Source organism: Triturus cristatus, chromosome 7 (assembly GCF_964204655.1).
Source record: "Triturus cristatus chromosome 7, aTriCri1.1, whole genome shotgun sequence".
Classification (NCBI taxonomy): Eukaryota; Metazoa; Chordata; class Amphibia; order Caudata; family Salamandridae; genus Triturus; species Triturus cristatus.
In genome coordinates this window covers 1,397,270,720-1,397,286,315 of record NC_140590.1, presented here as the reverse complement: position 1 = coordinate 1,397,286,315, position 15,596 = coordinate 1,397,270,720, and the positions used below count along the sequence as shown (strand labels likewise).

Below are 15,596 nucleotides of genomic sequence, written 5' to 3'. Positions count from 1 at the left end.
TGACCACCAGCCCACTGTCATCTCTGTACATGTGCCTTCACAGCAGTTCTTTTCAGTGTACAGAGTTTTTGGTGGATGGCCACCGTTGGTTTTGACGGCTGTTCACTAAATTTTTCAAAGGTTTTTAATTTTCTGATAAAACTCTCACAAAAACTGGTGACCTCCACCCCCTTAGTGTTTCCTCCAGGGAGTGGAGGTCATAATTTTTTTACCTGTCCCTCACCAGATGTTTGTGACAGTTATGGACAGAAAAAAAGACACTACCCCAGCCACCCTAAATAGAGTGGGTGGTGTAATATCCTTAACCCCAGTGACCAGTACGTACTGCTAGGCAGTTAAGAGAAGGTTTTCCACCACCAAGCCAACGGGGCTCTATCGACGGAAAACTTAAGGTCCAGCCGACTACAAGTGTGGCAGGCGGACCAAGGGTTTGGCAGACAGGGAACTCTTTCTGGTTTACAACACAGTACGCTGTCCAGGAAACTCCAATTCTGGCCCATAATGCTTTGGCTTATTCAAGGGTGAAATCCTCAATTACCTTTCTTAAGCATTCAGTAGAGAAACGAGAAACTTACCCTTCACATTAGGGGGGGTCGAAATCTGATGTGGCATCCTGTGGAATTGATAGCATCTTTTAAAGCAAATAATGGTTTGTGCCCCTGTGGTTGAATGTGAGAGCATACAAATGTCACCTATTATTTTTTCCTGTCTGTACATCAAAAATGTTTAAGTCCATTGCTTTTAAACTATAAAATTTGTAAACATTTCAAAGTAATGTTTTTTAGGGTCAAATGACCTCATTTTATATAGTTGTTAATCTTCGTCAGTTTTTAAGCATATTAAAGAAATTGTAATACTGTATTTGTGTAATTTATTTTTACAGTTCAGTTTTAAAAGGCTTCCTCAGTTTTAAAAGACTTAATAAACATATTTCAATACAAACTGTGCAGTGTCAAAACCCTCTACCAAAGAGAGAAAATGAATTAAAAAACCTTTCCGGGTTGCCTTTGGAAAGCTTTAATTGGAGCACCTTTCTAAGAATAACGTGGGAACGTTTTATGAGTACCAGAAAATTGTAAACATGCATCCATTCTAAGTCATAAACCTGTGGGTGTTGTTTTAAGACTTTCTTTTGTGTCATGGATCCAGAATAATGAAAGCATCTTAAAGTATCAAAAACTTGAGAAGTTCAGGGAAACCCTTTTAGCATTGGAAAGGTGGTAAATTTGTACTTGACAGGTGCTGAATTTAAGGGTAAGTCAAAATTCAGGCAGTATGTGTGTATGATAGCCATCAGTTGGAGATGGATTTGAAATTACTAGAATGTCAGTAAAGTTGGAAGGTATTATGTAAGTGTGCTGGAAGGTTTTATGTAGACGTGCCTGTAGTGTAGGATGAAAGTGTGTATGGAGAGCTTACCTAAGCATGTGAGAGAGACGTACTGCAGGTGCTCAGTTACATCTAAGAAGATACAGAATGTCAGGTTCATGTTAAAGTATGAAATAGTGTATTGCACCCAAGGCACAAGGTAGGGAGGAAAGTGTTGGAACAATGATGAACTAATTATAATGGTCTGCTACTGTGATAAGTAAATTAACTGTGGTAAGTTTTACCTTAGGATGCAATGGTAATTTATTTATAGAATTTTTATGTGCTTGCCTGTATCTTTGTGTTGAGGAGAGCGAGGGGATGTCTACTATCTGATATTTGTGTTGACCTATTTGTGCTGCATGTTCGCTGTGGCAGTCTAGAATGCACGTTCAAGAGAGATGTAGTAGAAAAAGGTGACATTACAGGGGTTCAAGGGTAATCGATTATGTTATAGCTCATTGAAGTGCCTGTAATGTTTAACTGTGTCTATTCTGAGTACTAAAAGAACTTTCACTTATCTTGACTAGTGTTTTACCAATGTGGCATTTGGAAAGCATGAACAGTTATTAAAAGGCCAGGTATATAAATCCCTCTGTGGAAGGGGCTTCCAGATGACTTCTGATGCTTTATTGCAAGATTAAAATTAAAGTCAGGGTGTTAGTGGCAAGAGAATGTTACATAGAACTTCATGAGTGTTGGGAATTTGGTTTCTCAATGGCAGAACAATTGAAAACATAAGCCAACGAGGATTGGGTTGGGGTGTGTGCGCACAAACAGAATTCATTGTAAATTGCATTGTATTTGTTACCCCAATTCGCCCTTCTGTGTCTTGGTTTGTCAAAGAACTCACCATAGCTCATCTAGATCGCCGTGTCCAAGATTCTGACTGAGTGAAAATTTCGAATTGTTGATTGGGCATCTGTACCTTGATATTTTACCCCTTCCTCTGAGGTAGGTGACAACGGATTCAACAAGCGTCACGGCACAAAGTGCTTTATCCTTTCATGTATTCACTTTTCCAAAGAAGCACCAAACTGTCAAATGATATAGACAGGCACCATACACAGGAGGGTATTGGGACTGTTTGAACTGCAAATTATCTGAATGCAAGCAAGCAAGCTGGAGTTCCGTCAACAAGTTTACAAGACCAAGTAAATTGAGATTAACAAGCGTAACCACCAGGCAAAAAAAGAGGATTGTGTGGTCATGTAGACTCCGAGTAGGCCTGTTGACAAATATGGCAACAAAGCAAAGCAAAAGAGATCGATGTTTTATCAAGTCATGGAATGCCACTGCTGATGTTGCAAATAATGTTATACAGGGTTAGTGCTCACTTTTGGTACAAAACAAAATGAAATGAATAGTTTATTAATATAATCCTGGCAGCTGAAGCAATTTTTTTATGGTGTCCAAGAGATTGAAACAGTTGCCCCTTCTTCAACTTCAGTTGTGCCTTTACGCTGGAACGTAGGCCTATTGACCGAGCTTTGTGCACTTTTGTCAAGGAGATTTGATAATAAGGACATCAGCTATGCCTGAAGAAGGGTAAAATGTTCTGTGAAGGATAAGAAGGATAACAAGCATTTGCAATGCAATAGGTCTCGCATTTACGCGAGTTTGAGCTATGGCTGTTACAGCTACAGCTGCTGTTTGATTTATAAAATACAGCAATAATCAGGGTTGAGTGGACCCCTCAGGCCTCTGGACTAGGGTGGCACTGCACTTGCTCCATCAATGGAAACTAGGATGTAGTGTAAGGGTCAGAGCTACCGACATTGGTACTGGGGAACCAGGCTCGATGCTCGGCATCGGCTCAACATCTTGTTATTCTGGGCCAATCACTTCATCTCACCATGCCTGCAAAAATGAATGTGTCCTTTTGTAATATAACTGGTGCTCATGTAAAGAGCTCCAATACATCCCTGTCCAGTTTACGCTATATAAAACTGCAAAAACAAACAGCCATGTCCCCTTGCTTGGAAAGCATTCGTCTCTCTATCTCATTTTCAGGGCTCCCTGTTTTTACTTTTGACTGATTTTTGCAGATAAATACAGACAGAAACCCATTTATTTTCCTTTTTTATGTTCACAATTTTTTATTGCCAATAAATTCACCATAGTACAGTACGAAGATGCATAGGCCTTGTGCCATACAGAATGCATAACATAATACAACATAATGCATTAAATTACAATACATAGAACATAATAGAAGTATAGAATATTACCAAAAATAGCATAGAACAAACAATATATATGACAGGCACAAGTAGCAGGCCCATATAGGATTAGATAATTGGTACTGATATCGAAGGGCATGGTATTGGGTGACTGTATTTCCTTTTTGTATTTATATTTAAATGTGGATAAAAAAGGAAATTGTTTGTTATTTGAGTGATTCTAAACGCTGTCAGTCATGGCTGCCAATCGAATAGCTATGCAGATTGACATACAAGGAGGTTAAAAAAAGAAAGAAATTTGGAAAAGAGGCCTAAACAGCAGTAGCTATGCACGAAGTTGATACTAAAATGTGTATATTTTCATATATGTTCTTTGATTTATCATATGTGGGTTTTTATATCATTGAAACCTCTCAGGCATCCAAGCATGAGTGCACTTTTATCAGTTAAATAAATGTGTAAATATGCTAGTTTCAGCTTCATTTTGTTCACGAAATCCAAAATAAATATGGATAAATACACGTAAAATTTGCAAAAAAGAAATATGGATAAATACAGACTGAAAAGTGAAAAAGAAAAAAACACCATAAAACCCGTAGCCCTACTTATTTTACCTGACTACAGCTGCTGTACAGATTTTAGAGGTTTAAACTGAACAGCAGAGGGGGCAAAGGAGCCAGACTGTAAAAACATCACATCCTTTCAGAATGTAGAAAGCAGAAAGTAGCGGTGCTGGACATGTGGGCCATGGAAAACATTGAGAGTAACTCAAAATTCAGAAACCAGTCACCCCTTCTCTTGCTAGGAGTACCAGTAGGTACCAGTAACCTAATGCATTAATTCCTCTTAAGAATGTTAAAAATCCATGTTGTGTGTAATGGGGCGGTGGAGCCACGAGGGCGTGTTAGAGGGGAGGGGCAGCTTTCCCCTGCTGCGCGAGCATGTCCTGAACTGCACAGCTCTGGGAGTTACCAAAATACAGGAGTTTCTTAAACTGGCTGCCAGCCAGAACGCCGTCCCTCTCCTCACGTAAACAGCTTTCCGTGCTTTCGCTGGTTTCATTGATTTTTAAATAAACACTGTCATTTATCAGCTGAGCAGCGACCTCTGGCTCATATTGGGACTTTTGTAAACCTCCTGGGGTGCAAGGCAGGGCTGCTCAGAGTATTCCCTTGGGAAGAAGTCCGTTTTGAAGGTAAGCGCCACCCTGTTAGTGTCTAGGAGCGATCGGTGAGTTCTCTGTGCACACACATTAAACTAGGCCCTGTCAGCAGGAACATTATCAGCAGCACGTTATTTGGCTTACCTGTGTGCCTCAGGATCTTACAACTCTGTCCTGCGGCAGCCTGCTGGCTTAAGTGCCCATGAGCCACACTGACTGCAGACAGTTGCTGTGGACATGACATTAAGTCTAAGGTGAGATGCTCGGAGTGGTGGCACCGCTGTCTTAATTTTAGAGCTCTGCTCACCATCACCAGACACCAATTGACCTCGGCTGCCACGCCCCGTACATACACACGACAGGGCAGCAGCATGTATGTTGAGGTCAGGGAGGACAACCAAACTACTGCGGGCGGCAGCAATTCCAGTGGGCCCCCAGGTCCGCTTTTGTTATATTGATAACTTCTAGTCTTCAGTCCCGGACGCTAACAAACCGGAAGTTAGGCGCCCTTGCCCGGGACGTGGGCGGGACCTGCTCCGGCAGGAAGAGAAACCGGCGTGCCGTGCTAACGTGGGGCTCCCATGCTGAAGGGAGAGCCCCGCGGTGGCGGCCGGAGTGGAGAAAAGCCCCGGGTCCCAGGAGGGGGCCCGGGTGAAGAGTGTGGGCGGCTGAGATTGCACACGGCAGCGCGGGGCTCCCAGGAGTGCATGGAAGCCCCTCAAGAGAAGTGCTGCCGCCGCGAGGAGGTGCCCCCACCAGAAGAGAGCAGCCCGGTGAGTGAAGAAGGGCTGGGGGGCTCCGTGTGGGCTATTGTTGGTGCCTGATCGAGGCACAGTGTCCTTTTGGCATTCTGAGCGGCCCCGTCTTGCAGCGGGCCGCTCCAACGGGGATGGCATGTGGTCGGAAGGGGGACAGGAGATGTGAACATCGCGTGTGTGGACGTGCGTGTTCACGTGCGCGTACACAGGCTCCAATCTGCCAAAAGCCCTGCGCGTGCCCATCTCCTGTCCCACTTCCAAGGCAAGTCAGCAACAATAGATCTCGCTGGCGACAGCGCTTTTGCACTGCGTTCGCCAGACGAGACCTAAAAATCAGTGCTTAATGCCACTCCTCCTAACCTTGGACATTTCTAAAAAAAACTTGGAACAATATATATTGATTCAAACTTGAGAGCAAAAGTAAAAGAATAACTGCTAAGATTTTGCTAGTTGTGTTCACCCATTCTCTAGTTTTCAGGTACTTGGTACGGCTTAACCCAGGAAGATCAATTATGCTGAATATGTGAAGGTAGACATAAAACAACAGACCATATACTGTGCATATGCCCAGAACTATTCAAAGAACCCGATTATTCTGCATGGTGTATAACAATTTAAAAACAAATCAGCATCTGTGGGGGTGTCCAAGAGCAACATAGAGTGGTCCGGCCCATGAGTCTGATATCAAAAGAACTACAAGAATGTAGTAATTAACCATTGTGTAAATATTTGTCTGTATAGTGTTTGTCTTCGAAATTTGTAGTAATTGGTTTAGGTTGAAAAAAAATACAAAGAGGACTAACATAATTCTGACATTCCAAGGTATGGCATCCTTATGATTGTATTTGTGTGTAATAGCAATGTCTTGCTGTATTTAAGAATACAAAAGATGCAGAAGGTGTGCCTCATGAATGTAACAGTGGTGTCTGCTTTGCTTTTCCAGCCCTGTTCCCGATTACATGAAATCCACTGTGGAGACTGTAATGAAGATTCACCAGACCGAGAAGGATGGGGACATATTGGCCTTTTTAACTGGACAGGTAGAGTACGGATGCAGACTTATTCGATGATTTGATTATTATTGAAAGCAATTAACTTGCCGATGAATAACACTCTTTTCATACAGCAGACAAGTAAGTCTATGTTATTGTGTTTCTGCCCTAAAATTGTAAACACTTGTAAAAAAAGACTGTAGTTCTACGCCACTCTAGTTACGATCTCTGCTTTTTAATTGTGTTGGGTGAAACTTTATTACACTGTACTCATTAACGCATTCCCCAAATTACAGATCCATTGAATGTCATCTGGGGGACAAAGCACTAATCGCACTTCTCTCACTGAACCTTCCTACAATTGTTTACTGCCCTGCATATTTTCAACTTAACAGCAAGTCCCACTTTTCCATGTCAATTTGTAATATAAATGTCATCCAGTTTGATGAAATGAAAGCTAGATATTTTTATTTTCCTGCAGGAAGAGGTAGAAACTGTGGTTTCCATGTTGATAGACCAAGCACGGATAGTCTCTCGCACAGGGATGAAGAAACACATGTGTGTTCTGCCCATGTATGCTGGGCTACCTTCCTTTGAACAAATGAAAGTGTTTGAACGAGTGTCACACAATGTCAGAAAGGTAAGCTTGATGTGGTTTGAAGTTTTGGTGCCCCAGTGATCAGTGACTTGTAATTTCAAAGCTCTGATCATTATTAAAAGAGTATTTAGTGCTCCCAATTGAAGAGCACTTCTGCATAGTCTCTTGCGTAAACTAAGACTTTGGCTTAGCTTTAAAAGGTTTGTTTTCACACACACAGGTGACACTACTGAACTTTGTTCTATGCACCAACGATTTAATGTGAAAGGCTAGTTATTGTAGCCCTGTAGAACCTCACCCAATACATAGTTGAAGTGGTGTCAATACTTTTAGGTTACTAACAGTACCTAAACAGCAATCCAGGGACGCCGTGGTAACATTGCTGTGTGTTCTTTGAGTTATGAGCCATATTCACTAGCATGTATCTACACTTCCCCAGACGGAGCCTTTGATTGCTCGTTTACAGCGAGTAAAGGGTAGATGGGGTACTTGGCCCAGTTGCTATGAACCCATAATAGGCCAAGCTCTGCAACATGAGAAGTAAGAGGCCAGTAACCCCTGTAATCCCTGGGTGCCCTGTGGCCCTCTGAAAAAATGTATGAAATCCAAGCTGTCAAATCAGTAAGAAACAAGACTCTTTCATAATATGGATCATATAAATATATAAAGCATAAAATGAGTTTACATAAATGTAACTTCTTAAAAGGCATGATACCGTAAAATAGTAGAATATTATGCAATAAGGTGTGCATGAATTCTTTTTTAAGCCTTGCAGTTTTCTAGCAATATAATATTCAAAACACTTTAATGTATAAAAGGAGTTTATAAAAGACATAATTCTAAAAGGATTATGTCAATTAAGAGGGATGCATGTTGGTGATTAAACAGATCAGGCATGATCATGAAAATGGCAATTAAAAATAATGAGGCTTTAAAAAGAAAAAAACTAAAAACTAAAATAGTTTGTTGAGATTTTCGGCTTCATGAGACAGTCTCTGTGGTAGATTTAGAATTATGTGCATTTTTGTGACCAAATCCCTAATTGTTTTCAATCCTCATCTGAGGACATGCCTAATTCATCAGGTTCACAAGCAAGCATGCGTGTGGTCGTGGAGAAAGCCAGTCAATGGGTATTTGTTGTCTTTAGTCATTAGACATTCCAAAGTGCTCACTGATGGTGAGAGTACTTCATTTGGAGTCTCAGATAACATCAGTGACTCAAGCCAATCTATGGGTAACTCATCTATAGTGTTGATGGTGAAATTTATACATCATAGTTAGCATCTTGCAGTAAGGACAGATGCATTTCTCGGCATTGTCTCTGATGTAATTGCAGTGGTTGCAGAACCATTTCTATGTCTAGGAAAGCCACCAGGGGCTGCTCTGAATGTAGGACCATGACGATATCAGCTGGACAATTTGCACACCAGAACACAGGTCTTACTCATATAGCATACATTTTGCGAAAAGACAGCATCCTGTTTTCTCTAAGTTCGGAAAGCCAATCATGTCCCGGATTGTTTGCTAGCGTTTCTCTACATTTCTGTACAGCTGGTTACATGTATTCTTTGCTATTGATTTGTTTGTCGGATCAGGAAAAAGATGACAAATCCGTTGCTGGTGAGCTGTAAAATGGTTGGAAACCCTCTAGCAAGACTGGAGAATAAAGAGTAAAGAGGGTATCAGTCTGAAAACTGCTTTAAATCCAGTCACCAGACCAGATCCAATGTTATTAAAAAGATGCACAATGTCAGTTGTTGAGGAATCAAAGAGAGTATGTATAATATCAGCAAATTGAATTTGGTATTGCTTCTGTAATAGCAACAGAATATCCGATGCAGTTCTGGCTGCCTGCAAGTTATACATTTCTAGGCAGAAGTCAAAGGGACTTCCTTTTGTAGTAACACCGAGCCAATTTGCTAATTTCTCCAAAACACATGCCTCTCATGTCAATACTAGGCCAAGGGACATTTTTGATTACATGTTGAAGCGGTTGAACACAAAGATATTGTTTTAGAAACTGTAATCACATAGTGTTGGCCAGCAAATAATATTGGTTAACTTTAAATAAGAACCATTGTACAATAGTTCATGGTGCGTGGCGATGGATGAAATAGGAGTATCTCAAATGCAACTTAACCCTGGTATCAAATGACTATATATTCTACGCAAGGAAATTGTGTCACACTTACGCGAGTGAGCTAGAGGATTTCTGTGGCTGGAGCTACTAATAAACACAGGGTATCTTCATTTAAACAGTTCCTCTTCTATTTGCTCGATACTCAACAAAGTGTTTCTAGATTCTTTTTTGTAGTCATTGTTTTTTGTGTTATTGCCAAAATATAGCTGTCTTATTCGGAAGTTGCCAAGGCACAAAACCTAATCTAAGTTTTTGTACGGCCCAAAAGTTGTAATATAGCTATTAACTATGCTTGGCCATGTTGTAATTGATCTACATCTCTTTTGAGAAGATCAAAGCCTGAAGACATGATGTTGTTTAGAGACTGCACTCTTTTAGAAAGCGTGGGCATGCCTTTGTTGATAACTTTGTTTACAGGTTTTCTTGCATCTATTTACCTAATTATTCTGCAGCTTCTTTTCTGAGTATTTGTTCCATTAATTATAAATGGCATATATTCCTGTGGCTATGACTTGTTTATTTCTAGTTGGGTGTGCCCCTAAAAGGTATTCAGAAAAATCCATGTTTTCTTTGATTGAGGATAAATGCTCTTTCATAGCCGAAAGACTGGAATGTGCTGGCCATCTTTGGCACCGCTTGCCAACTCTGTATGTGCTAACCGCTACAGGTGTGTGTGCTGTATTGTGGATTAGGGCTATTAGCTTAACAACTAGCGGTGTTGGAAAGAAAATGACGTATGCAGGTATTTGAATCAGTGGGCCATAAAGCTAAACCTCAGACGGGAACTGAGAATATTTATAGGTTCCATTCTGGATCATATATTTTAGTTCAGAATCTTGAATGTTCATTTGTGATTGGCAATTATTAAACAAGGATTAGTTCACTTTTGATAGTAAGTTTTTGTAAGGTTTATCATAGTACCAAATTCCAGACATGTACTCTGATGGATGGTTTTGTTAAAAAAATAATTTCTTTTCCATAGGTAAAATGCATGCTTGAAATAAATCCCATTTGAATTTGTCAAAATTTTGTTCCTCACGTGCTTTCCTCATCAATATTTTCTTTCCCACACTCTTATCCTTATATAGCCAAATTATGAGTGAATTTCTTTGAATAAATCAGTTTATTAGTCTTGAAGTCGTTGTGGACCTTTTGAAAAATAGAAAGCTGGGGGTTGTGACATTTCTTCAAAAAATCTGGGTCACTATTAAGAGGCTGAGCTTCACAATGTTTCCACTGTATGTAATTGTATGCTATTTTAGTTAACTAGTTCTATGTAACAGTGTGCATAGTGATGATAAAAATACATTTGTTTATAATTCACAGAATTTAAATAAGGGTCTTCATTGTTCTAGGTGGCATATGCCCGTAAATCAGATAGAATTTATTTTACAGTCCCTGTATCCCAGTCATCTGAAATAGAACCAGTTATAACCACAGCATTCATTGAAACTTTCAAAAACGTATGGTAAATGCAAAGTTTCAGAAGGTCCTGTGATATGATAAAGACACTTTTGCCAAGCTTTGCCCCGGGGCACAGGATAAGCTGTGATGTTTGCAGCATAGATATTTCTTCGAGCTCTGTGAGATGAAAGATGTGGTTGCAGTTCACGAACACCAGAATGTGCAATTGTTGTTTCCGGTCTGTACTGTCCATTCAGTAGCAACAGAATGACAATCTTCGTTGATAACCACATGATGAACAAACAATTTTAGATGATCCAACCATAGACCAAGTTGGTATGGAGTATCTGTTATGAAGCCATAAAGTGGCTTTGGAGCGTGATGAAAAGTCCTCCTTGAAAAGGTCATAGTCCTTCTCATAAATAGTTGTCTCTCGAAAAGGCATCATCTTAATTGATGTCGACTCAGGTGTAAGTACATAATAAATCATGAAGTTATTTTGAACATTTGCAACTGTTGTGAATGTAGCACCAGATTAATTTGTAAAACTAATTGCTCTGTGTAAAGTTGGAGAGTGTGCTCAAATACCCCCTGCTGGGAACTCCAGCTAGTGACGTTACTGCTCTCTTCATGGGGCAGTTCATTCAGAGTACGGCGAGACTTAAAGGTTCTACTCTGGATCCTTCTTGGTGTCTAGGATGTTCAGCTGTAAAGAACTAACCACATAGTGCTTGTTCATGTAGTTGATGGACCCTTGTCTTTTTGTCCTTGAACCAGACAAAGTAGACAGAAAAACTGTTTGTTTGCCTTTAACCTAAAGAACTTTAATGGATGGGCGGTAGGGTGGTTCAAAAGCTTGTTAGTTGTAGATCTTTTCACCGACTAGATCCCCTAATTTAGGTATCCACTCGCTGGTAGTAATAACATCCTTCTCCTTGCATGTGGCGGTTTCAGAATGCCACAGGCATCTCTGACCTCTTGGATACTGTGTAAGACATTCAAATGTTTTTCCAGGTCAAACTTTTCTTCATCCGTCACCTCCCCAAGATTATCTATGCCATGTACGTACATAGGAAATCCAAAGAGCACCTCGTATGAAGTGCACCTTCCCAATACTCATCTGGGCAAATTATTTAATGCTCTCTTGCTTCCATACAAATTCTGGTACCAACTAAGATCTGAACTGAATATCCTAGCTGTCAATGCTTATGTAATCATGTTGTTAGCTCACTCAACTAATCCATTGTAGTAAGCTGGAAGTGTATTACTAAATTGCAGGCAAACTCACAGAGTAGGCATAGCATCCTTGTAAGCTTTGGAGGCAAATGCAGGGCCATTATCTCAATGAAATGGATTAACTGCTCCCATTGGTACTACACACTTCAAAATATTTATGACTGCAGAGCAATTTAATTTCTTTTTAGCCACACCTATTAGAATGGGGAACATGAATCTATTTCTACCAAGATATACTTATGCCGGTTAGCAGAATTTATTGGACCAATATGGTCCAAATAAATCACCTTGAACGCTATGTTGGAGACTGTGAGAGGAGTTGGCAAGGGTCTCTTAACTGTAGATGGTTTGCTCTGTTGACAAATATCACATTGTCAATCATAATCACTAGTCTGTTTCTCCAGTATTGGATCTTTCATAGATTCACATGCTTGCATCTTCCCTGTCATCGAGGTGAGAGTACCACTGTAATTCTAACTAGTAGTATGAAAAAGTGTTTCTTCTAGGTCAATTATAATTATATTTCCCTATACGATTGAGTAGCAATCCACATCATTTTGCACATGTCAAAAGTCTGACCAATCAGAGTAGAGCTTGCACCCTTCCCTCCTTTACAGTGGTTTAACACCTCATATTTCTTAACACACATTGTGGAAAGGGAGTCTCCTTCAGCTCTACTCAGTTTTTTCCTCATAGATACTATCTTTGGACAGTAAATCTTAGGTGAACTCTTTTAATTTTGTTTTACATCTTATCTGCCACCAACATGTCATTAGAGTGGTCAAAGAAAGGGTTATATCGATCCTGTAAGACTTTTGGGGACATGAGGTTCCTGTCGACCCTCATGAAGAGTGCTTATACTTCCTGCACCCCACCATAAGCCCAAAGACTGTGAATATTGCAGAACCTTTTCAGCCAAGACCTTGAATGATCAAGAGGCCATGCCTTTATTATGGCTCCAAAAGAAAAAGGCTTCAAAAACTCCAGACTCTGGAGATGACAAACCCTGCCCAAGGCCAAAGGATCTCATAACCAAGATACATCACGGAAAGATACATCTGAACCACCAAAAAAGATCCAATAGAAGGTGGAAAAACAGAAGCCAGTCACAGAGAGATTTTCTCCAACAACTCAGGAGAAAAAGGGCCAAAAGGAGGCAGCCTCACTACAATTAAGAAAATTGATGACCAAATCGTTGCCGAAATTGAGGACGGCTCTGTCGAGGGCAAAAATGGCTTCGGCAACGTCATCCACGATAATGGTGTCTTCCGCCTTGTCAAAGTCACAGTGGTATCTACGACAAACTTATTGCCTTCAAGATTATTTACGATGAGACCCTCATAATCAAAGAGTCTGTCTCTACTGTCATTGACACCATCGACCGACACACCGATGACTAACCCGTCAAAGCCGCTTTATCTGACAACAAAGATGATGCCCATTAACCTCAAGGCTTCCTCTTCATCGATCGCACTGCCGACTGGCCCATAGACGGCATTGCAGAACCAGTCCTAAGATCAGAATTTATGCCACCCAGCAAGGTGTCACCATTACCACCAGTGCACCTGCTTGAAACGAGGAATGCAGGTGACGAAGAGGACAAGGATGGTCGGTTTAGGGATGCCGCAAGCCCATCCCAACTTCATGTAAAATGCCAAGAATCAGATGATGAGCAGGAGTCACAGTAAATGCAGGGTGATTTCTCTTTTAGGGACAGAATACAGGAAGACAAAAACTATGACAAATGCATGGAATTTGAGGATTATCAAGATACCTTTGAAGTACAACGCTCACAGGAACCCACAATGCAAATACCACTGGCACTAGTAATGGACCTTTTGTATGATGCTACAGGACTACCATAAACGGTTTCCCTCTCCGGCGGATACACCTGCTAAACCAGAAAGGTCAGGGGTGACTCAAAAAGACCCCTATTTCACCGTCGCACTCCGAGGGGACAACTGGACAATATATCTCATGCAAGGCAGTTAGAGTCAACAGTTATCCACTATGATTATGTGGATCAAGTGGATGATTACACTGAACCCAAAGAAGGGGAAATACCACAGGACCAAACAACTAATGCGGATGATGATTGAGATGATTATGTCACCACCCCCCATATCTGCTCCACCAACACCTCCAGGTGCTAGTTCGCCACCTGATGACATTGGAGGTTTCCATGTGCTTAAAGAAAGAGCTGCTAAATGTTTTGACATCCCAATGATAGTGCAACAAAAAGAGTGCTTCCTAATACGACTTTAAAGAACCCAACAAAAAGGCAATACGATCTATACCGATTGTGGACTACATTGGGAATGAGGGCCTCAAGGCCGTGAAAACGTCTGCTACAGTAGCCACAGTAATACTGCAACGGGGCAAAAATATAACGCCCCAGAAAATGCAACAGCCTTTGTGATAGGTCACCCTAAACCAGATCCTGTAGCAATGCAGGCAGCACAGAGGAGATCGTAAAATCCAGCAGCACCATGTTCAGCCCCTCCGACAAGGAGGGCAGGCGGCTGGACAGTATCGGAAAAAGATTTTCAGCCATGGCAGCAATCACGATAAGACCCTGCAACACTTTAACCATCCTGGGCAGTAATGATCGCCACATGTGGTTGGATCTGGCCCAGTTACTTGATTTCCTTCCAGAAGACAAGAAACAGAGGCAGGAAAAAGTTTGCTAGAATGCGAAAGAACGTCATCTGAAAACAAATCCAGAGGCAGCGGTCCTTTCCAGACTGAGGTGGCTCAGAGCAACCTCATTCTGGCCGGAAGTACAGTCTAAGATATCGGACATGCCTTAGGATGGTGAACCTTTGTTAGGGAAGCATATTGATGAAGTGCTACAATCCACTAAAGCTCACAAAAAAACTGCACTTTGGGAATACTACAGTAAAAAGGAATTTCATCATGTCGAGGTGGTAGAGGAAGGGGAAAATACTTCTCTCATGGCGGATTCCAACCATATAAATACAAACCATACTATCAACAAGCACATGATTGTCACCAACAGTACTCACAACAGAAGAGACCTTCCCAGGCCTCAATTTACTCCAGGCACACAAGTAGAAGACAGGCTGGTGCTGCTACAAAACTCAAGATTCCTATAGGAAATAGTGACAGCAAAGTATCATGGGTCACCTCAATGCCTCCACCTCCATCGCATTTCAGAAACACTCTTCTCAACTGCTTCACAAATTGGACGAACATCTCTTTGGACAGGTGGTCCCTGGACATGATAAAGTTTGGTCACACCCTGGAGTTCATCCAGCAACCCCCATATCATTCACCTGTCAAAAGATCTCATCAACATCTACGAGTGTTAATGTAGGAAATCTAGTCCCTCAGTCCCTGCTTGCCAAAGGGGCAAAAGAAAAAGTCCCACAACACTGCAGACACACAGGTTTCTACTGCAACTTTTTTCTCCTGAGGAAAAAGAATGGAAAATTGAGACAGGTGTCGATCTCAGAGTACTCAACTAATATATCAAGAAGCTATCCTTTCGAATGATCACAATGCAGGACATCATTCATATCCTGAACAAGGAAGATCAGAGGACCTCATTAGATCTCATGGGTGCATATTTCCACATCTCCATTCATGTGAGGCACAGAAAATATCTGAAGTTCAATGTGGTAAAATGGCATGGTGTCCTGCTTTCTCTTCAGAACACCTGAGCAAGACTTCAAAATACCAGGACACAATGTGAACACTCTTCAAAATAGGACTCTACACACTTTAGAATACCA

The 15,596-nt window shown here is 41.1% G+C and overlaps 1 protein-coding gene across 1 annotated transcript in view; it reads left to right on the top strand.

Annotated features, from left to right (window-relative positions):
- Window positions 1–15,596, top strand: part of DHX35 (DEAH-box helicase 35) — a 446,551-nt gene that overhangs the window by 221,928 nt on the left and 209,027 nt on the right. Inside the window, exons 10-11 of the mRNA XM_085619115.1 lie at window positions 6,415–6,511; window positions 6,945–7,103. Of these exons, the coding sequence (XP_085475241.1) occupies window positions 6,415–6,511; window positions 6,945–7,103 (256 nt within the window). The remainder of the gene's footprint in view (window positions 1–6,414; window positions 6,512–6,944; window positions 7,104–15,596) is intronic.